Source organism: Cardiocondyla obscurior, linkage group LG05 (assembly GCF_019399895.1).
Source record: "Cardiocondyla obscurior isolate alpha-2009 linkage group LG05, Cobs3.1, whole genome shotgun sequence".
Lineage (NCBI taxonomy): Eukaryota > Metazoa > Arthropoda > Insecta > Hymenoptera > Formicidae > Cardiocondyla > Cardiocondyla obscurior.
The window spans coordinates 9518582-9540928 of NC_091868.1; the positions used below are offsets into that span (position 1 = coordinate 9518582).

At 48.8% G+C, this 22347-nt stretch overlaps 1 protein-coding gene across 3 annotated transcripts in view; it reads right to left on the minus strand.

Annotated features, from left to right (window-relative positions):
• Nucleotides 1-13614, minus strand: part of LOC139102430 (myocardin-related transcription factor A) — a 33482-nt gene extending 19868 nt beyond the window's left edge. The window contains exons 1-2 of one of the 3 annotated variants that reach the window (XM_070656318.1): nt 13491-13614; nt 11436-11629 (exon numbers count right to left, since the gene is read on the minus strand). In XM_070656318.1, the coding sequence (XP_070512419.1) occupies nt 11436-11517 (82 nt within the window). In that variant the 5' untranslated portion in view covers nt 11518-11629; nt 13491-13614. Of the gene's footprint in view, nt 1-2357; nt 4199-8534; nt 9227-11435; nt 11630-13490 lie in introns of those variants that run through there. The other 2 variants (XM_070656316.1, XM_070656315.1) reach the window with 2 other exon arrangements.
• Between the last annotated feature and the right edge of the window lie 8733 nt (nt 13615-22347).

The window sequence follows — 22347 nt, forward strand, 5'->3', positions numbered from 1 at the left end:
CAAATTCAATTCCGTCAGACACGCACAGATTTACCGTCCGTTTATCACGTCAACATCAAGACCCTTAGATTAAGTGTAACGTATTCTTATCGAAGTCGAGAATATCATATTCGGCCGAGGGACATTCATCTAATTCTTTATTAGTCGTCAAAAAAAATTTATAGAAGCGCTTGTATCTCTATTTCTTTTTTTTTTTTTCTTCTTTTTCTTTCTCGTCCGCGATACGCTCTTGTATTTTCTTAGACGAATTTCAATCAAATCTCAATCGGATAAAGCGGCGCTGTTCGACGGACGATACGCCTGATCGAGTATTGAGCGCGAGAGAGCCACCGAAAGACACGCTCGCACGCGAGCGCGGTGAGAGTTGATTTTATGAATGAACGAGCGAAGGGCGAGCGTGGGCGAGCCCACACGCTTTATTATAATCGAGACCTCCCGGCCTAGCCGAGACTGTCATAACTGCCCAGGCATAGAGCAAGGTTGCTCGTGAAATCGAACGCGTTCACTCGCCTATTTGACTGCGATTACGCGGTTGCGTGCACGTTGCGGATGAATGAAACCGCGCGCGGCCGTTTCTTCATTCATATACGCGCCCGCGCGATTTCGTAAGCGCCCTTTCACGCCTCCGAGGGATCCTTCCTACCTCGGCGCGAGCGCGAGAAGGCTGTAAGTGATTTCTCGCAACTGCCGTCGCCTCTAAGATCGTAATCGACCGAGCGTTTTAATGATCAGTTATTGATAATTACACGACGACTCTTCGGCGTAAAATTTTTCGATGATAAAATAATTCGTACAACATTTCAATCCGATAAAACAATAATTAATAAAAAAAATTCGAAAGGGTTATTAAAAACGTTTAGGTACGTTCTATTGCTAATGCAGAAAGTCGGACGTATCTCTTCCGCCGTGTACCCCCGCGAGTGATCGATCATGCCTCCCTTAGCTCATCTCGCAGAAGTAGAATTTATTTCTCGGGATGAAAATAATTATAACCGCGCGATCGAACTTTCAACGTACTATCCGCCGGGAGATTCCCTCGCACTGACAGATCGAACAAGACGGACAGCCATTACCCCGAGGCGCAAGAGGTACCTTCCTTCGTACCTTCTCTTCCTTCCTCCGTCAGTCCGTCAGTCAGTCTGTCACCTTAACACGAATACGCCACGGGGATGAATAATCCATGGGGCCCCGAAGTGCGCGCCGAGAGAACGAAAGAGAGAGACAATGCACGCGTCCCACACGGGAATTTCAGGTGTTTCGACTAACGAGCGATTTGCATGAAACAACAAGGACGTACGCGCGCGACGGTGAAAAGAGGGGAACGGCGAAGGAGGACGAACCAGTTTCGAATCGCGCTGGTACACATTCGTAACTCTGTAATGCATGTAAGTCGACGTAAGCGTCCTGTCATCTCCTCTTTCCGATTTCCCCCTTGAAAACGCCGGGACAGGAGAAAAAAGCTGTAGCGAGCGCAATTAAACGCGATAATAATAATGATAATAACAGTCGCTTTTCGCTCTGGCAGGACCTAATTAATTCTCCCGGCCGTTAATACATTTTGCATTTTTGCATAATAACGGCGCGCCGCGATTTTACGCGAGCGCCTCCGCGCAGATTGTTTATGTAAAAAAACGGTAGAGAACTTTTTTTGCCGCTCGTATAAAAATATATCGGCTACGTCGTTCGCGGTTGACATTTGTGGATTCCTCGGATGCCGCCCGGTCTTGCGATATTTTTGCCGAGTGTATTTCACGGAACGCGTTTATCGCGCGCAATTATACCGCAAGTGGTGACAGATGAACGCACGATTCGACGCGGAAAGTAATAACTAAAGATCAGCGAGAGGAAGGAGAGAGAGAGAAAATAAAAAAAAGAAGTATTGGAAGAGGAGAAAGGGTCCCCTTCGTTACATAAATTGCGCGAAATGTTCTGTCACGCGTTTCATTCCCTCTCCCTGCCGGCGCTGCCCGCCTTTATGCAATGCACGCTATGAATTATTGCGCAAGGTAAAAAAAATAATTAACCACCTTAATAACGGCTCTTAAAATTCCGCGCGGAACGAGCGCGGAATTGTCCGTCGAGTTGTTGTCGATGTTAACGGGTCAGGCGGATAACGAGGGCCCCGTTTTTAAGGCGCCGCGCGCCCAAAGCGGCCGAGGGATATCATTTGGCTCCGCTTTTATTTCCCGTCCCGCGAATTGCCGTCGCGAGTCCTAATTACAAGCGTAGAAGATGTGTGACGAGCGAAAGGAGGCGAGACGCGCCTCTAGAAAGACGTCACCTCGCGAAGCGAAGCCGCCGCGTTAAACGCTCGCGACATGATGCGGCATTAAGATAAAAATCGTATCATTCATTACCTTTATCTCGTTTGATGCGTCTGCAAATGGCACACATGCGTCGGCCGCAATGTTGCCTCTCGGGCTTCTGCTCGGTGTCCAAGGTAACCATGGCGCTCGTATACGTGGTGATGCGCGCACAATAAATTATAATTCCGTCTTATCACGCGCGGCGGGACATATATTGCTGCGCTTAACACCTCACGCGGCGTCCGTGAGAGTCGTTCCGCGGGGCACCCTCGTCCCACATTTTTCCGCGAAGCACACTTATCCAGAAGAAATGGGACGGGCGGCGATAACGCGCCCGGAGATGCGCTGGCTCCTTTTTTTTTTAGGGTCGCGCGTTTATCACGAGTCTCGCGAATTGGTCAACGGCGACTGTCCCGGCGACTGTGACCGGCGAGAAATGATTACCTTCGGTCCCTCCCTCGGAACGATAAACGATGCTCCCGCATTTACCGGTCCCTGCAAGTTGACGATTTTCGTGTTGGGCGAGCGTCGAGTGGGAAGCGACCGTCAGCTCGACGCTCCGCGGGCATCGCGAGACGTTTAACGAAGTCACAGATACGATCTGTACGTTTCTACAAATCTTCAAACGTCATCTTTCAATTTCGACTCAACATCTCGCAATGCCCGTCTGATAAAAGTAGCATTTCCCGTCGATCCGGCCTCTGTGAAATCGTGCGCGGTACTTTTTATATTTCAGATACGAACCCGTTGCGGACTTACAACGGCGGTTTATTAGTTAGTTAACCCCCCCTCAATTAATCTCGCATATTTTTAAACAACCGCCCCTCGTTACGTAACACTTTCACCCACGTTCTCGTGTCTCAATTGCGCCTTGTATCGCGCGCCGTCCGAATTTCACGCACGTTCTCTCCGTGACGAGAGGCGCCTGGATGCACAATACCTCCGAGAACTGATTTCACGTTCGATCCGCTAATCGCGATTTAATGCATCAGCGATTACACGTGCGCGCACGCGAGTTCCGCGGACCGCAACGTTGACGTGGCGCGACATATTAATTTTTTTTCTTTTTTCTTTTTTTTTTTTTTATCAGTTAGATCACTTCATTAGCATATCGTTCCGATATCGCGATTCGGGGAAACAAATTATGATAATACGACCGTGCCTCGGCGACATTCAACGTTTTAATGGACAGCTCTCTCGCGACACGCGTAGTGCGCTACCGATATTGTCACGCTAAATGAACGACAAGTCGTTTATTATCTCCTCGGATTGCTTGTTACGCGAGCGTTACGTCCGCCTTTCATAATATATATGAATCACAGCTGAGAGATTTGCATCGTCGCGCGCGATGACACGAGCGCGAATAAATCAGTTAAAAGAGATCGTTAACGCACGCATGGAGTAATCGTCATTAATCGGTGTCACTGTGCGTTATACGCGAATGCTAAATTAACCCAAGCGTATCCTTTAAATATATTTTATCTTAATTAAATACAGCTTTGTAAAGCTGACTCCGCTAATTTCGAAGCGATAATATCTTTCAATTAATTTCTAGTCCGTGTTTTCTAAAGAAATCCTTTCAGTTTACGTTTATTATTTAGACACACGTCGTTCCCTCAACTAAGCACCTATTTTCTCACGCGATAGAATTAATGCGAGCTATGAAAGATATTTAATACGCGCTCGAACTTTTCAACCCGTTTGTCATTTTGAAGCGCCCAAGGCGTGCTTCTTCGCACTTCAACGAGCCACGGAGCGGTTACGGCTAATTAAGCTTGATTCAATTTAATTAATCCCCCTCGATAACCCCCGCTCTTCGCCGGGATAGCCCTCCTCAGGGCAATTAGGGCGAGGAATCGTGGTCACGCGGCCTAATCGTGTCGAATTAATAGAAACGGAGCGACGGGGCTGCGCCGCGAACTCGTTGTCGTGTTCTCTCCTTGCTCGGCGCGTGGGCGAAGATTCATTCCGCCGTCGTAAATTACGGTAAAATTACCGGCAACGTGAAAAGAGCCGAGCGAGCTGGCGGACAGGCTAGCGGGCGTCGCGTAACTTTCGAAAACGTGAGAGGCAGCGCTCGCCGCGCGCGGCTTCTCATTGAGAAAAATCGAGAGAGGTGAAAGCGAGACAAAAAATATTTCACAGCCGGTGAATAAGTTTTTGAATATTTCTGCCCGGCCGCCCTGGCCGTTCATCGTCGGTTTTAAACGCCGTTGCGTCGCGCCCGATACGTCTCTCCGATAAGTGAAATCTCCGCCGTGAAGGCCCGCCATTATCCGCCCGGTATCGGCTAACTGCGGAATTGCATCGGTGTAATCCACGGCAAATACGCGACTTTCGATGTAATTCCCGATCAACAAATTGATATCGGGCCGCGCGAGGAATTATTAAGCGATTAACGCGGTATTGATGCGCGAGGTGAAATTTAATTTGCCACTGGATGCACACGGCGGCCGTTGCGTCGCCGTTTAACGACTAGCGTAACGGAGGAAGGCCGTAAAGACGCGCTCGTGGAAAAGACCGGTGGTGGAAGATCCGCCAGTGAAAGTTGACAAAGTCGAATCCTCCGGCGGACTGGTCCGCCCGGCACCCACGCATCGGCATTTAATTAACACCGAAATTATTAAAGACGGCCCCGCACTGTCCGCACACTAAATAACTGCCTACGCATACACATCCCCCGTGCACCGTTATACACCCATACTATTCGATCATTATGTAAAATTCTTCTTAATTACGGCACCGACAATTAATTTCAACGACTGTTTTAAAAAAGAAAAGGATTTAATATATTCGGGGAAAAGGCCACTCGTACGCGGAACAGACGTAATATTTCGAGCCCCAAAAAAAAAAAAGAAAAAAAAAGTTTGACGTTCGCAAACAACATCAGCTAAAACGAACTGTTTCTTTCGACAGGTTCATTAATTTATTTGGGGATACAAATCAGAGATAATAATAGTAATATCGATAATGCCGAAAAGTTTTCTGCGCGGACACATTGCAGCTGCTAAAAACAATATCGTTGAATTAACTCGTTCAGTAACGGAATTATGTCATTATAATCAAGTTTATCGGGCTATCGTTACCTTAGCCAAATGGTGCACGCCGTGTAATTAGCGTAATTACTATCATAATGCGCTCGTTGCCGCCGGCCCGTTCGTTAATGTTATACTCCCGCGGGTCGGTCCACGAAATTATTTCATCTCCATTTTCAACCTACTTATTGCGTTTATTAAAGAACGGACGGAGGCACGAAGTAAAAGAAAGATAGGGCGGAAGAAGCGCGCGATCGGACCCTATCGAGCATTGATTAATTCGCGGAGCTTTTCTGCCATTTATAACGCCTCGCCTAATTAACCGTGGCCAGGTTAATAGCGCAATTTGTTACTTTAATGACGTATCAAGTTACGAAATTAACGCGGCAGATCTAGATGAGGAGCGTATCTTACCACCGCGGCAAACCTCGTTTAACCCCGCGTTCTGTTATTTTTCATTTTTATACCGTCGCCGGACATTTAGCAATGCATTTCTCTAGCTCGAGGGAAAAACAAAGATCGAGAGATACATATACCGTTTCTATAAATTTCCTAGCTAATGGGAATAGACTTTATAAAATAAAATAGCAGACAACTAATAATTAAAAAAAAATTAATTATAATACATTAAATAAAAATAGTAAAAGTAAAACTTGAAGATTATTAGAAAACAATTAATGATAAAGAAATAAATTCGAGGGTATCGAAAATCGGACGAGAACGATTGTAATAAAATTTACTGGCTTTCAAACTGTTATTGGCAATCTAAATTAAGAAGATACGTCAGGCCGAGCGAGTGCAGCGGATAGTAGTATTAAATCGTCAATATCTTTAGTGTTATTCGCGCGCATTAATTTCAACCGCAGACGAAGGCGGTTCTCGAGCGACGTGACAGTCACCGGGCGCTAATTTACGGGACGTTTTTATTGTATGACGACTCAAGCGCTTTCCGATAAACAAGCGGCGACGGTATGTTGGTTACGGCCCCATGAAGAGGGTTGCGAAAGAGAAATCAGGGAACGGACCCCCTGCGCCGGTGAGAGAAATAGTCGGGGGCCCCTCCCACGAGGCGGCGGCCTCGACACGCATTTCTAAAGTCTTTTCGTCGTCACGGACCCATCAGCCCCCGGGAGTACCGTCGATTCTTATCTGGCCGCGCCGATTTTCACGATCTCTCACTATACGATCCGACTCGTGCGAAATAAATTCACGCGAGCCGAGACGGCGGGTTCGAGAAGCCGCGCCACGACTTGCGATACTTTAACTGTCGACGTTGACGTCGATTTTATACCGATACCGCGCAACCGTGCGGTAATATCTTTTTACGACGGAACATTAATTGGCGATTAATACGTTCGGGGAATTTTCCGATAAACGATGCAATGCTTCGAATTAATTAAGAGAAATTGCTACGGGAGTTTGACTTCGACAAAATAAAACATCTGATTCGCGACATTTGTACCTTTCACATAATTTTTTTTTTTTTTTCTCTTTAAATCAATGATTGTAATTTGCGCAATAAGAATTGGATTAAAGTCGAGAAAGAGAGAGAGAGAGAGAGAGAAAAAAAAGGGGAAGAGAAGTAAACAATTAGAATGCATGCAAAATTATTGAAAAATATTTTTGTGGTAATGGCTTTTCGCTTTCCCTGATATCTCCTTCCTCCGCGAATGACTGACAATCCCGAGTATGACGACTGGCACGATCGTATCTCTGCTATTAATTTATCGAATGGAGAACAGACGGTCATGGAGACTATTGAATCTGCCTGTTATCCGAACACGGCCGTTAATACGCCCCGGTGCGGATCGAGAGTCGAGTCCGATTGTTGAAGGGTCCGGAGTATATCGCGCCAGAAGAAGGTACGAGTGACCAAATCGACCGCAATCGGCGGTGCGATCTCGCGACGGAGAAACGCGCACCGGATCATCGTGAGCCGTCGCGAACGAGCCCCGGTCTGCCGGACGTGTTTGCGAAACGAGGTAGATCGAAACCGAGAGATCGCGATTCAATTAATATCCGACGTCGCGGCCCAACGCTTGATTTAATTATCAGATTCGACCAGTGCCGATAGGAATCGCTTCATTAAATACGCGCCATGTTTTTGGTCAGAATTGCGACGTCCGGCGAAAGAGAAAGAGAGAGAGAGAGAGAGAGAGAGAGAGAGAGTAAAAGGGGAGAAAAAAAAAAGAGGAACCTCGTTAAAAAAACATCGCGCTTTGACGTGAACACCGTGTAATTATCGCGGCCCATTAGTCCATCGTTGGTCCACGGGGATGCAAGTTTAGGGTCCGAACGCTTGCGCTGCGGGTCCACCACACTTCGGCCCGATTTTATCTGACCAGCGTCGGCCGTCGAGGTGGGAAGAGTTTACGTTTCGTACCTTTTTAACGAATCTCAAGCGCGGACACGAGCTAAGCTTTAATACACGCTTTTTATTGCTGGCATCTTTTCGACGCAACGAGCCAACGCCGTAAAAGTGTTCGCCGACTTTAAACGCGGCCAAGTCCTGGCGTTAGGTTTCTTCACACTTTTATTACGCGCGTTGCGATAATAATTTATCACGATTAAATTCAATTATCCCTCCCGCCGATTTTAAGGGTGCTAGCGAGACACCCATTCGGATACAATTAACACACCTGTCTACACCCGACGTCCGACGGCACGTTGTCAATTTTACGAAGATTAAAGCCGTCACGATCTTGGCAAGTCCATAATTCTCAATGAAACTAGACGTTCTCGCGGCGAATCGAGCGCTCGATTTGCGCTTCGCGATATACCTCTCGTTCTTTTCTTTTATTCATAACGAAGAATACCGTACTCTATAGCGATTTTCTTCACCGTTAGCGATTACAACCCGTTAATTTGCGAGTTAACTTGCGAGTAACTTCTGCGACGACGACAATGACACAAGATTCTAAAACGTCTCTCAATAATCAAGAAATGCCAAACTTGAAGACGATTTGTATCGCGTTAGATTTGTATTACGTTCTCTATAAACGGGTAAATTGGCGACTGTCGCTGGCACAATCCGGCATGCCGCGGCGGATCTCAATGCCGTCATCGGCGATCGTTGATCTTCATCAAGCTCTACTTGAGAGGGACATTTAACGCGTTAACGTACGAGACCGCGACGCATTCACAGAGGCCGACGACGATCGATCGATCTCGTAGAGTGGAGCAGAATGCACACCATTCATTTTCATCCGTGAAGGCCAGTCGAAGCGTCGGTCGTCCTAACGAGTGAGCCTCGCCGCAGCCTCCGCTGCGCCGTACCCCGTGACAACAACGCCGATAACACGCTGACACACAGCACCGATTGCGAATCCCACACAGACGACGCACTGTACCTACATCGACAAAGTCGATTCACACCGCTGCCCGTTCTCATCTCGACATGCCGCCGAGGAACAGACGTGACAATTGCACTTTTCACGAAATCGCTTACGATCTTCTGTCACCGGAGGAAGCGTTCACCCACGTCGGGGTGCCACAAAAATATTCCAATGGTTCAAACGATTCCACGCTTCGCCGTGGCGGCGGCGACGACTGAGCGCACAACACTGGGGGATCGGCACGTGGCCGCGGGAACGTCAGATGATAGAGACAACGCGGGGGCGCACGCGAGTGGTCCCAGGGCGTGTATACGCAACCGGAGATCAGGGAGACGGAGAGAGAGGGAGAGAGGAGAGTGCAAAGGGAAGAAAGAAAAAGAGAAGAAGAGAGAAAAAAAAGAATCGAAGAAAAAGAGAGAGAGAGGGAGGGAGAGAGCACCGCACGCGCTTCCTGGGAGAGAGAATGCAATCTGTCAGTCCGGTCTCTCGGTTCGTCTCTGACTGGTGTCGTGTGCGCGGCTCGCGAGAGAGCACAGCCCGTGTTGCGTGCCGTTGCGGCCTGAGGGCCACGTGACACGGTCCCCTGCAGGAGGTAGGACCGCACACTCCGCAAGTAAGAGTGGACGACCGGCCATGTGTGTTGTGCAGCGCGCGCGGGACTCGCGAGCGCGTGTGGGCCGCATCGCGCGGACGTTGGAAGAGGAAGAGAAAGAGAGAAAGGGAGCAAAGGGGGACAGGCGAACGAGAAAGGAGGCACAGAGAGGAGAGAAACAACGAAGACAATGAGAAGAAAATTAGACGGAGTGAGAGAAAAAGCATAAAAAGAGAGGTGGAGGCAGAGGAAGGTGGGCAAGCGATCGAGAGTGGGTGAGCGAGCGGGAAAAAGAGAGAGAGAGAGAGAAGCTGTAAATGCAGTCGGCCTGCCGTCGCATCTCGTGCAAAGAGAGCATAGCGGCGCATAGGCGGGCCAAGGGGGGACCCCGTTGATCGTGGGTCAGAGTGGTGGAGTAGCCTGCGAGAGAAGGAGCAAGAGACCACTGCGAAGAAGGGGGTAGACGTTGCCGAGTAGGAGGATTGGGTCCGCGGACCCTGCTGCAGGCGTCGAATAAAAGTGAGGTCACTTCCCGCGATCTCTCTCCTTCTCGTTGTCTTTCGCAAACGTTACTCGCGAGGCGTAGGAAAATGAGGAATACAATGGTGGACCCGAGATGAGGTAGAACGGCCTACGACCCCGCTAGGCGCGTGCCCCGAGTCAACTCGCATGGTCCACCGCGCACGATTGATAACGAGCCGCGACTTTACAATCGCCAATTTTTCTTTTTCTTTTTTTTTTTAGGCTATTTGCACGGCATACAGGCGGCTCGATTGTTTCTCTTAACATTTCAAACGCGGAGAAAGTATTGCGCAATCAGGAACTATACATAAATCGATAACGCTGCTATTAATAAAAATTATAGAAATGAATAATCGAAAGTTTTCCCTGAAAAGTATCTTTGTAAAAAAAATGAAAAAGTACTATTGGTAATAAAGAATGATAATTTAATATGCACGATAAAACATTGTACTGGCGGTCTGGAAACGCGCGATTACGCGAAAAACCCAAGGCATGGCGACACGTAGGCGTTAACAGCGTTAAGAGCAAGGGAGTAACGGTATACTAGATAGGTACAACCACTAGATAAGATACGCTAGATATTAGTGGGACGAGAGAGATGTGTTGCGACAATTAATGTCGTGGAGAACGCGCGCCGCACGTACACTACGGTACCGGGTCCCGGTTGTAAACCGCGATTAATGACGCCACGCGTGATCCACTCCGAAATAATTCTTTTATAGTTGCGTGTGACGCAACGAACCGGGGATGCGGAACTAATGGTCCCCCGTGGACGTTTTCGTGGAAGAATTAAAGGGAACCGGTCGGGCACGCGTCCTTAGCCATTCGCGCGGGACTTCGAGAGACGATCGTATCGGATGCTGTGCTGCGAAGCTCGTGCCGTAATAAAGATACAAATATACGTTTAATTTGTCATATTTCTTTAATAATAAAGATATTTAATAATTAAAAAAATTATTAAGTTTCTGAAAAAAATTTAATAATAATATTTAAAAAATTACACACGTTTTTATCCGTTCTTTTATTTATTCTTTATTAAGAACATTCTTATTTGAGCTCTGCTCGCGGTCAAAACAACTGGCAGCTGGTGCGCCGTGGCAATTGGCCAGCTGCCAATGGTCGCGACTGTTACCGATACATTATCGAACGCGTCTTCTCACCGTTGCGAATCAGGTTATGAAGAAAAGCGTACGATCACCGCGAACATTTGCTGAATGAGTTGTAGCTGTCATAATTGCTCTCGCGCAAATCCCGATGTAGTCACAAAAGAAAAAAAAAAAAAAAAGCGAATTTAAAGCGAAAGACAGGTGACAACAAAATCCAGGCGGATTTATTTTCAGAAAGCTCATCAGTATGTAGCGACGTGCATGGACTGCATCGCATAATAATAGCGAATATCCCCGCGAATACTCGGTCGGAAGCGACAGGGACCGTTAGACCTTTTCATCACTTATTCCGGACGTCGAAAGGCGACACTTCCGTTTCTACAACGGAGGAAGTAGATAGCGCAGAGAGACGCGGGTAAAGCGAATTCCAACGCGAACGTACGCGGAATTCAACGCACGCGAATGTATCGAAAACAATTTTTCGATGACAGATAAGCGATCTAAGCGCGATCGAGGGATAAAAAGACGTAGGTACTTACATTCCTTGTTGCGATCCATGGCGTGCTGAAGGGGTGAATCGTCCACCTCCGCCTTCGGCGGTGACTGATTGCCCTCGGCCATTTTCAATTCCGATCCTGGAACAGTACCCGCGGGTTTCCTGCCTGCCGCGTCCGCCGCTGCTTTATCCTGCTGCGGCGAGGGCTTCGTCCCTTTCTTACCGTTTCCAGCGTCCCTGCAGACCCGAAGAACGGGCCGAAACAAGCAAAACGTCGCCGTTTTGTGAATTAATCTTTCATACGTCGGCTCGAGGAGGCCGATCGAGTTTGCCGGGTATTGATCAAAGCTCGAGTGTCAATCGGCCCTCGGGTCCTTCGCGGCGTGTTTTTGCCGCGGATGATGGAATGACGGATCAATCGACACTCGATCGACGTCCTCGTCGGAAAGCCAACTCGGAAACCGTCGCTTCTTCCTCCCCTGCGAACGCGAATCTTCACCGGGCAAGAAACGCCGGACGTCGAGTTACATCCACGGCCGATAGTTTATTGCACCTCGAGCGTGTATTCCCGCGAACCTACTTGATTCTTAAATAAACGGAAAATACCTAGGAATAATACGTCAAGAATTTCTGCGAAGCGGCGATTTTAAACACGCAAAAAGTATATAAACTGCATTACTTTGATATGTTGGGAAAGATATAACGTTGCGAGGAATTTAATTCTTTAATATCGCGAAGTTATGAATTTTTTTTCAATGATCCTATCGTTTGAGCGAACGTATTTTTTCGTAACATTTTTTCTCAGATAAAACGGTAACATTGCGAGTAGCCTGAGCGTAACGACGGAAGAAAAAAAATATCGAGTCACGCTTTGTTCGCGGCGAAAGGGTAACATCGGGCCTTTCGGTCGTTCAGGGGTGAAAACATTTATCTCCGACGGTGGATCCGTGAGAGCTTCGCGAAATCCAGATGTTACGGCGAGCGAAATGTCACGCGAAAGATCTGCATGCCGGCTTATCTCGCTTGAAAGTTCACAGAAAATTACGCGTGCTTCGCGCGGAATCCATACGTGGAAAAGTTGGCGAGCCGATTAAAGATTTTAAAGCGCCGAGAGAGCCAACGATCCGGCGAAGGTAGTTTAAGACGCCGAGGGGAAAGTTCCGAGAAAAGATTACTCGTCACAGCTGGAGATAGGAAGCCGGTCGTTAAGAGCGTTTATATTCTCGCGTAACGATTACACGCGGTACTGATACTAAATTGCAGGTTAATCGTCCGCTCGGCGCGGTCCGCCAGCATCTCGCGCGATCTCGTAACTCGCAGCGGTGGATTTAAGGCGCTCCGGAGGTCCGCGAGAACACCCTGCTATTTCCCACAATTTACCACTAAAATACTCCGATCGGCTTGAATATTGCGGGCACTAAAATCATTTTTTATCGAATAAATGAAACTGTTATTAAGCGAGCTCTTTACGGAAAACTCGCGCGTTACTTCTAACAAGCGAATACGATAATCAAAGTAATATCGTGAAGGTTGAAAGATTCTTATTAAGGTTTCCCGGGTTTTAAAATAATTCCCGCAAGTCGCGAGATCTCGGACAAATGGTATCCCCCGAATGCCGCGCGGTAATCCTCTACTTAGCGAGCCGTCTCCTTTTTTTTTTTCCTGCGTTTTTCCAACGGCGGCTCACGCACCGCCGATGCACTTCGCCGCATGGGCGAGCTAATAGAAATAATGCTACCGGAGATAATGAAGCAAACCGACGCGCGACAAAGCGTCGGGGAGGAGCTCGTTAAAATAATCGAGACAGGTGCCAGGTGACGACGTGTTTATTTCTCGATCGTGATAGCGCCCTGCCTTACGCCCGGCGCGCGATCGCGAGCACCGCTTATTACTTTTATTTATGCACGAGACGCGTGCATACCGGTTGCACTCGCGTGGAAGTCCAGCGGGAGGTGATAGCGCGATATTTTCTTCGTGCCGCCGCTCCACGAGGTTTTATTAATATACGATCGGTAAAACTTTGAGCCTGTTCTAGTTCGGCGAGATTCCGCAACCTTCCTCCGCGCAATCTGCACGCGAAACCCACAAATTGTCTCACCTCTCGTCCTTGGCGTCGCGCCTAGGGTCCTTCCTGTCCCGCTCCTTATCCTTATGGGCGTCCGCTTTTCTCGCCTTGGACTTCGACTTGGCGTCGCCCTTGGCGACCTTGTGCTCGCCGCCGCGCTCGGTGACGACGACCACGGTGGTGGTGCTGTCGTTGCAGGATTGCGAATCGGAACCGCTCGACGATGCGGGGGACGACGTCGACGCTGCTCGGCTATTAGTGTAATCCTGCGCGAGGAGAGTAACCTCGTTACTCCGCGATCGAACGCATCGAGATTTCGGCGCGAAGGAAAAAAAACGAAGTAGGGGAGGATCTTACCTTAAACCACTCCGGATAAATCGCGCTGATGGTATCCAGAAGGTCCTGATCGAGTTGAATCCTCCAAAACGGGGAGCCGCTGTCCAACCTGTGGCCAGACTCTGCAAGCAGATAAATAAAAAGTCGGATCAATTAAAAAGCCCCACGGCACTTAATACGTTATTAAATCAAACACTTGTAGAAAATAGAAATATACAACGGTGTACAGCGAAGAAAAAATAATTATGTATATGGCAAAGCGAAAGACGTCATCGTGAAACAGGCCGCCGCGCACGCGGGCAGGATTTAAAATGTGCAAGCTCCGAACCCGCGGCGCGAAGGATCGCGAGTCGGGCCCTTAAGAGTCATTCCTGCCGCATAAGGGCTAATAGCGCCCCATGAGCGTGATACGCCCGAAGGCGTATCAAAACTTCGCGGAATGCCGATCTCGTCATTTCTTTCGCGGATTCCGAGAGATTCTCTGCCTAATTTAAACGTTCATCGGTACCGAGGGATCACCCGGTGGGATGCTGGGGAGATAAAGGACGGTCTTGAGGAGCCCCGGCACATCTTCGCGAGGGCGCGCGGAAGGAAAGAAAGAAAGAAAGAGAGAGAGAAAGACGAAGAAGAGGCCCCTTCGTTACGGCGACATTCTACGCGAGACGCGTGTCCTGCCTTCGTAATCGGGGATCGAAGAGAGCGAGAGATGAAAAACAAGAAGCGCTGCTCCCAAGGGACTTTCGAATACTCCGATCGGCGACGGAAACGCGATTTTTGCGACGCCGTTAGGGTGAACGCGCTTTCTAAAATATAACCACGTCGACCGCCGTTCCTGCGGCTTTACATAAACTCCGCGAGTCAAGTATGTAACTTCGATCAAGTATGTAACTTCGATTCCGTAACGACTGCGCAAGCGAAAAACTTCGCCGATAAATTACTTGCTAAATTTTAGGAAATCCACAATATTTAAATACGTTATGCGGAGAGAAGAGTAACACGGATGAGCATTTAAACGCGCATGGAATTTATTTACAAATCGAGGTATTTTGAAATTCGTGATATCTCTTGATAAATCAAGCTTTAAGCCCGCCTGGCGCATACGAATGGTTCGACTCTGCTAATTTGCCGCGGCCGAAAGACAAGAGAAATTCCGAGCGAGATAAGAAATCCCATCGGCGAAGGAAAAAAAAAAATTTTACCTTAGCCCAATAAATGATTATCGTGCCAGAAGAGCGGCATAAATGCTCAATCAGTATATGCGCGGACAATCCGTTGTAAATCACGCGCCGTGAATCATTCGCCGACATAAATCTAGCTTGGACCTCCGATCAATACGCTCTTAACCGGTCGGACACATTAGTTAAACGCAAGTACTAGCCGCCATCGTTTACAGAACGCACGGGACACGCGAGGTCCACCTCGCGTGACTTCTCCCCACAAAGGACATCGGTAACGCCGATGGCCTAATAGCGTCGATTCGAGAGAATCCACGACAAAACGATATATCATCGCCGGGATTCACGTCGCCGATCGCCGGTCGGATATTGATTTATTAGACATCGTCGCGCCCTAGCTCGAGATAACTCCGAGGAGTACGCCCGATAGTAATCGATTATTAAATTACGAAAACGAAACTCGAACACTCCGGGGTGATCTGAAACTCGGGGCCTCGTTCGTCAAGTTGCGTAAAATCATGTAAAAATATAGGTTGAAAATTTTTAAAGCGACAGGAGAAAATTCGGCCGACGAAGGAGCACCGGGACGAACGTCGAGGGAAGGGAGGGGAATCTCGAGGGAATCTTCCGCAAGACATATTCCGCGAAAGATCCCGAATGCGAGATGCATTCTTCGGAAGCGGCGGCGGCGGCCATCGAAATTCGGGCAAATAAATCTCGCGCTTCTCTCTTTTTCGATCCTCCTCTTCGCTCCGCGATCGGTCCGCGCGATCCGGCGCGCGTACGTGTGCACGCGCGGATGTGAACGTGCACGTGGACGCGCGTAGGGCCGCGTACGCGAGGGAGAGCACGTGCATGTTGCGCTCCGCCCTTGCCGTCTACCTCGAAGTCTCTGAGTCACTCGTTCGCTCTCGTCACAGGGCTACCCGCGCTGCGGTAGCCGCGAAAAACTGCACGCCGTACTTTGGGAATGTCGTCGGCATGTACGGGGCATTCCCCTTCGCCGCGCCCATCGGCAAGCTCGGCAAGAACGACGAGCTTGCGAGTTCGTTCGGATCGTCTCTCTCTCCTTCTCTCCCGTTGCGTCTTATCTCTTTTTTTTTTTCCCCTATCCGTCGATTGCTTCACGGAATCGCCGATCTCTTCCCTTGGGTGACAGTCACGAGGTCACCGCGGAGATTCTACGCGAAATATCGTGGAACGTGAATACTGTCCGATCTGATTAGTTATATTTTAATTAAGAATTGTTAACGCGGAGAGTTCGATTCTATAGATTGACAAAATCTATTGTTGAATTTATAGCTCTTGAACAGAGATATTAATTTTTTTTTAAACCTTTTTCGGGCGGGCAAGCTTAGCTATAATAAATGCGCCTCGAGGCGGAATCATAGGGAGAGGGGGGATTGCATTTTCTTCTGTCTTATTGTATTCGAGTTAAACGTACGAGAACGCGGCCGGAGAAAGGATTCGGGCGGAGGGCAGAGCACGAGGGAAACGGAGAGAAGCCTCCGACGACGCGAGAAGGAGGAGATTCCCTTACAATAGCCGTAAGCTTTGCCGCTCATTAGAGGCGAGGTCGTGGGTCACATGGAACCGCCGCTTTGTACCTTACTTCTTCCTGCATACATAACTTACGCGTAAGCAATATTCATGAACGGAGATCCCTTTTCCCTGAACCGTATCCAGAATCGCGAGTATGATCTCTGATCTGAGGAAACAACAGCGATTCACTCTCGTCGGCTCGGCTCTCTGGCAATTTTCATCGAAATGATACGCATTGTACATTTAAATCGTTCTCAATAATAATAAAGTACCGCAGAAAATATTTTTTTATTACTCTTACTGGAAATAAATAATAAAAAAAATTATATATAAAAAAACGTATAAGTACAATGCGTGATGTAAACCGGCGTCGTAAGAACCGGAAGAAAAGGGCGTAAGGTACGAGACTCGAGGAACGTCAAACGTCCGTCTTGGCGGAACCAAGGTTGTACAATCGGCCGCCGAGGTTTATCGCCGTCGCGCGCGAGTAACGAACCGGTCCCCGGCGCGGCCGCGCAAATATTACCGTAAAGATAATAATGACGCGTGAAACACAAATTAATCGCGGAATGCGTTTCCCGGGCGCATAGCGCGCGGCTTCGGTTATTCAACATCTCGCCGCGAAGTCGTAAAGTTTTAATTGGACCCGAGGGGCGCGACGCGGCGGCCACGGGAGGAAAAAAAATCTCCCGAAGGGGGTGGTATCGGCGTCCGGGAACCCGAAGAATCGACCTAACGAGTACGCCGCCCGCGTACTCAAGCGACTAATCAACGGACACGTCGGCGAAGGCGGCGGCGGCGGTGGCGGTGGCTTCCCTCCCGACGGGATCCCTCTTTCCGAGGAAGACCGCCGAGAGGAGAGTTAAGCGCGCCGCGTCTACTACTACGGGGTGTCTCTTTGTTCTCCGGGCGTCCCACACGGGCACGCATTGAACCACGTACGATTATAAATTGCCCTGAGAAAGCGCGGCTGGTCTCGAGTCTGCACTCCCGGAGGCACGCGAGAGACAACGGACGCATGCACGCACGCACGGGTCTCTACGACGCTCACACGCGCTCGCGCGAAACGTGTACGAAAGCGCGGAGACTTATTTACCGGAGGTACAGGGCCCACTTAACCCGTAACCCCCAGCTTCGTATATCTTGTCGACAATGCGTACCGATGAATTCAATACTTCCCGGCCCCTCCGTTCCCTCCCGCCACGCAGCCCTCCGCCTAACTTCCTCAATAAAATTCGTCCCGAGAAATATGGCGCATCGCATCAGTGGTAGCTTTTAACGCGTCCTTTCGCGTTGCACGTTCGCCTGCCAAGACCGCGGTAAGATGATGCATCGCGAAGTCTCTTTTATTAACCGTACGGTGATATTAAAAACCCTGACGCGAGGCATAACACGCATCAAACTGTTATGTTAACTACTTCAATACTTATAATAATATTAATTATATTTTCCACTAATTATAAATGCGGAATAAAAATCGAGAAAAAATTCAAAATATCGAAATTTTTATTTCTTTGTCCCTTTGTTTTATTTTAATATAAAAGCAAATGTTTATTCGACGATCCGATCGGGAATACCGATGCGAGCTCGGTGTCGTCTTCTTCTTGGCTTATTTCTTCATCATCTCGCTATCTCTGCGATCGCGCGTAGGCGGGACGCGAGCGGAAATCGTCTTGATCGAGCGCACGTTCGATCGGGCGCATCGAGCGCGCTACCGATCCCTGCCGCGCGGAACGGATCAACGATACCATTGAATCGCCGCGCGATTTCTCCCTGGTAGCGCGATGATGAACCGTGGGTGGCGCAAGGTGATCGCACGGAACAACGCCGGATGGCCGTCGAGAAGTTTTGTGGCGTACGCCGTTAGGATCTCGCGTGGGGCCACGTTCGACGTCTTCGTTGTCGTCGTCGTGGTGAAAGTCTCGCTCTCGGTCGCGCAAGATGATTGATATCGTTGGTGCAGCTCGCTCCGGCTTCGAACAACACACAAACCTCCCTTCACTTCGTCGCCGACATGAATTTCGCTCGCCCGGGGTTCGTCAAGCAAATTTACCGACACCGACTCGTATAATATTGCTTATAAGTAATTAAGTTTGCGGAATAAAAACACGAATACCCGGCCAGCTTGATAAGACGTACCTAATTCTTTGTTTCGCAAATTAATTTGTCACGCAAGTCTTTCTAAATCATTTTTTCTCCGTTCATTTACGTCTTTTCTCTGAATGGTAAAGCGCCGTGACTGTCGCCGAGCATTGCCATAGCGTTTGTAAATTATCAATTGAAATGCGTCTCGCACCAGTTGCGAATCGGCATAAATGAAACTTGCACGCTCCATTGAAAGATCTCCGGCGCCCTTCGTCTACCCGCGTATCTATAATCGACCAGCCAATGTCCCGCACTTGGCTCACCGAAAGTATATCTACGACCGAGAATGACATCATCGACGATTTGCGGCGTACACCTAGCGCGTGTAATCGGAGAGCGAAGGCGTATCAGCTGTGTCGTATCTTATTTCCGTCTCATTCTCCGCCGTCACGATCCCTTGTCGACCGGTGGGTGGTGAGAGGGACGCGTCGCGAGGGTTGGCGGGAGAAAGAGACGGAAAAAAAGAAAAAAGGAACGCTTTTACGCGAGCGGGAAAAGGACGGGCGCAGCTGTCGCGCGCCGCCGTGTGTAGGTCGCGTGTCGGCAGAGCGGAGCTCACGGCACAGCTAGCCAAGCGTGAGATGATGAACTGCCTTGCAGTGATTCGCTAATAGGCCGCCACCGATAATATACCTTTCGATTTGTCCCTGACGTTCTCAGGACGTCTTCGAGAACATAAAAAAAAAAAGAAGATTAAAAAATAAAAAATAAAAATTATGACAAACGGCCTTAAAAATAATAACAGCGCAGAAGTAAAAAGTAAAGAACGAATGGCGATTATACAGATAAATTAATTGGGTCACGTTTTAAGATAATGCGCGCGATTATTGTTTCGAGAAGAGTTTCAACTTATAAATTCGTACCCATCCCTTAAAGAAAAGGGAGTACCAGAAATGCTTGAATTAAACGGCGAACGCAATCCGTGCGCGAGTCCAGTTAGACTGAATTCGAATCGACTTCTCGTAGGCTTCATCGCGTACGGGATATCTACGGGTCCACGCTTTAAAAAGCCGCATATATTCGGTTTCGCGACGACGGCCCACGCGCGCGAGGTGACAAACAGCCTAACGGCGCCTCGATAGCGATCTCGTTTCGGCATATCCCGGCGTATTGCTCTCTTCTCGCCGGCTACAAGGCACCGGTGCACGCGCGCTCGTACACAGCTCGGAAGCATGTACAACACTCTCGTTACGCGCTGCCTCTCCGTCTTCGATTGCACGTTGCAAATGATAAATGGCAGGATGCGCGCCGAAGTAGTAAAAGGCGCCTCGGCGCGTTGCGCGCGGAATAATTTGCTACCAGGCCGCGTCCTTTTCATTAAAACTTCCGAAACGCCGCCAACAACCGCAGCACCTATTATTCCGTGTATTTACGGTAATTGAGTGGCGGAGAAGTCGCAACGGGAATGAAACTAGCGAGGGACATGCCACTCGGAGGGAAGAGCGCCCGATGACGAAGAGCTTATCGGCGATTAACTAATAACCTGCTATCGAACCGGACTGACCGTCTCTCCGGATAACTCAGGATTTGCCGCCAACGGATTTCGTCGACTACGATAGAGCTGCGCGTAATTGGCATAATTCCGGATAAGATGAGCCGCGTCGAACGCTAATGACTCCCGCGATAAGCGAAACGTCGGCTCCGTCCTACGTTTCTCGCGGCAGCGTTCAAGCTCGCGTCGAGTATTTAAGTGTAATCAACGTAAATGTGCCGAAAGATAAAACTCAAGTTTTACTACCGGCGGCGATCGTATCGGAGGCGACCTCGTCGGAAAAGAACTCCACCGCGATTCGCGCACGGACACCCGGTAGATCTGCATCAAGCCGATGTACGACGAGTCTTACGGGGGTGGCGTGCGTGCTGTTGACCTGGCGTGAACCGGTTCGGGTCACTCCTTTTTTCTCCCTTCATCGCGGTCCTTTTTTTTTTTCTCTCCTGTGCTCGCTCTTTCACTTCCCTCCTCCCCCGGCGGATCCCAGCGGCTATAGCCAGATGTGACGTCACACGCGAGGAGGCGTGATAGGCTGTGCGCGCGTGCGTGTGTGGGCGCACGCGTGACCCAGGTGTATACCTGCTACCCATCAAGATCCTTTTCTAGAATCGCGCGAGGAATCGAAAGTCATTGCCGCCATGCGTCTAGCAACGCGTGACTCGCGAGGCGCGAAGTAATCCAGCATCCCGCCTTTAAGCAGGCGCGCGTTCGTAATTAAATCTCGATCACTTAGCTCGCGAAGAAAGAGGTCCGCGTTTTCGTACCCGTGGAGACAATTAGATGGAGAAATAAAAAAAAAAGGAGCGGGTTGGGGCGAGAAGAAGTTCCGCAGGCACGAGAGATCGCCCTACAGGCGGGAGAAAAACCAGCTCGGTAATCGGTATTGGCACGAGTCTAAGAATCGGTCAACCCGACGGTGGCGATATAAAATTGCTAATTTTATATCCCCCGTAGATTCCGCGGTGCCGTGCTACGCGTGTATAAAAACTGCCTAATTAATAATTCCAAGTTGCTTTCGTCGTTAAAATCGGCGATCCTTTCTTCGACCGCGCTCTTCCACGAAAAACGGCCGTTCTCCGGATATTCGGCCTAGATTTCAAACGGCGGATCGACGGGAGACAGGGAAGAGCGATGGGACCCGTCCTCGAAGCGCACACATAGAAAGTGGAAGACAAATCGCGACGCATTTCAATTTCCACGAAAGAATAGAACGGAGCGCGACACGCAACGTTACACAACGGAAAATAATGCACGCCGGAAGAAAAAAAAAAAAAAGAAAAGAAAAATACTAAAATTTCCATACAAAAACTTTTGGCTTTTTATTTTAGGCCGCAAATATTCCTTTAAATCTTCGACGTTTAAAAAAACCTCGCGTCTAGCATGAACGTGCCATTCGAAAATAATAAAAAAAAAAAAAGGGCAATGTAGTGTCGGTCACGTCGATTACGTTGATAAAATGCACGCGTTAAATAAGTAACGGTAAGTTTCCGGCAAGTGATGCGAGCGGGGCGGCATAAGTCGTGTCCAAGAGACGTAGTTTCGGACGCATCAAGAAGAGCGGGCGCTGTCCTCGAGATAGGCTCGCAACTTTCGGCTGCATTAATTACCTCGTAAGTTACACCCACGAGACTCGCGGGAATCCCTGGCAGTCCCCACGGGTGGCTCCCCGACGGTTAAATCGCCGTACAATTAAGCGTCTCTTTTTAGGAGCCCGGGCATCCACGAAACAGCCGGACAAACGAGAATGACTTAAGACCGACGTAGCGCTTACAAAGAAGAATAACGATCGCCCCGTTCGTAAAAGCGTCGCGTAACCTGCACGGCTTTTCATAGCTATCGTAAACAAGCCTCGGAGCGATGATTAATCTCGCATTACGCTCTATCCGCTCACTCGCGCGATACATGCACGCTGTAATAATTACGTACGAATATTTTAAAAAGCGAAATGACGTTTCTGAAACTGAGTTGTGAAAAGAGATTCATTAAAAAAAAAAAAAAAGAAAAGAAAAACCCCTTCAATCACGGTAATCACTGAAAATAACAAATAATAATAATCTTTTTTTTATGATTGATTAAAGGTAAAAAGATAAAAGGTAAAAATAATTTTCCGCGGTGATCGACAATACTGACCAATCGCATATATATTTCTAGGGAGTCGGTGTTCACGCCTGCTAATCTAATGATAAACTCCTCTTTTTTT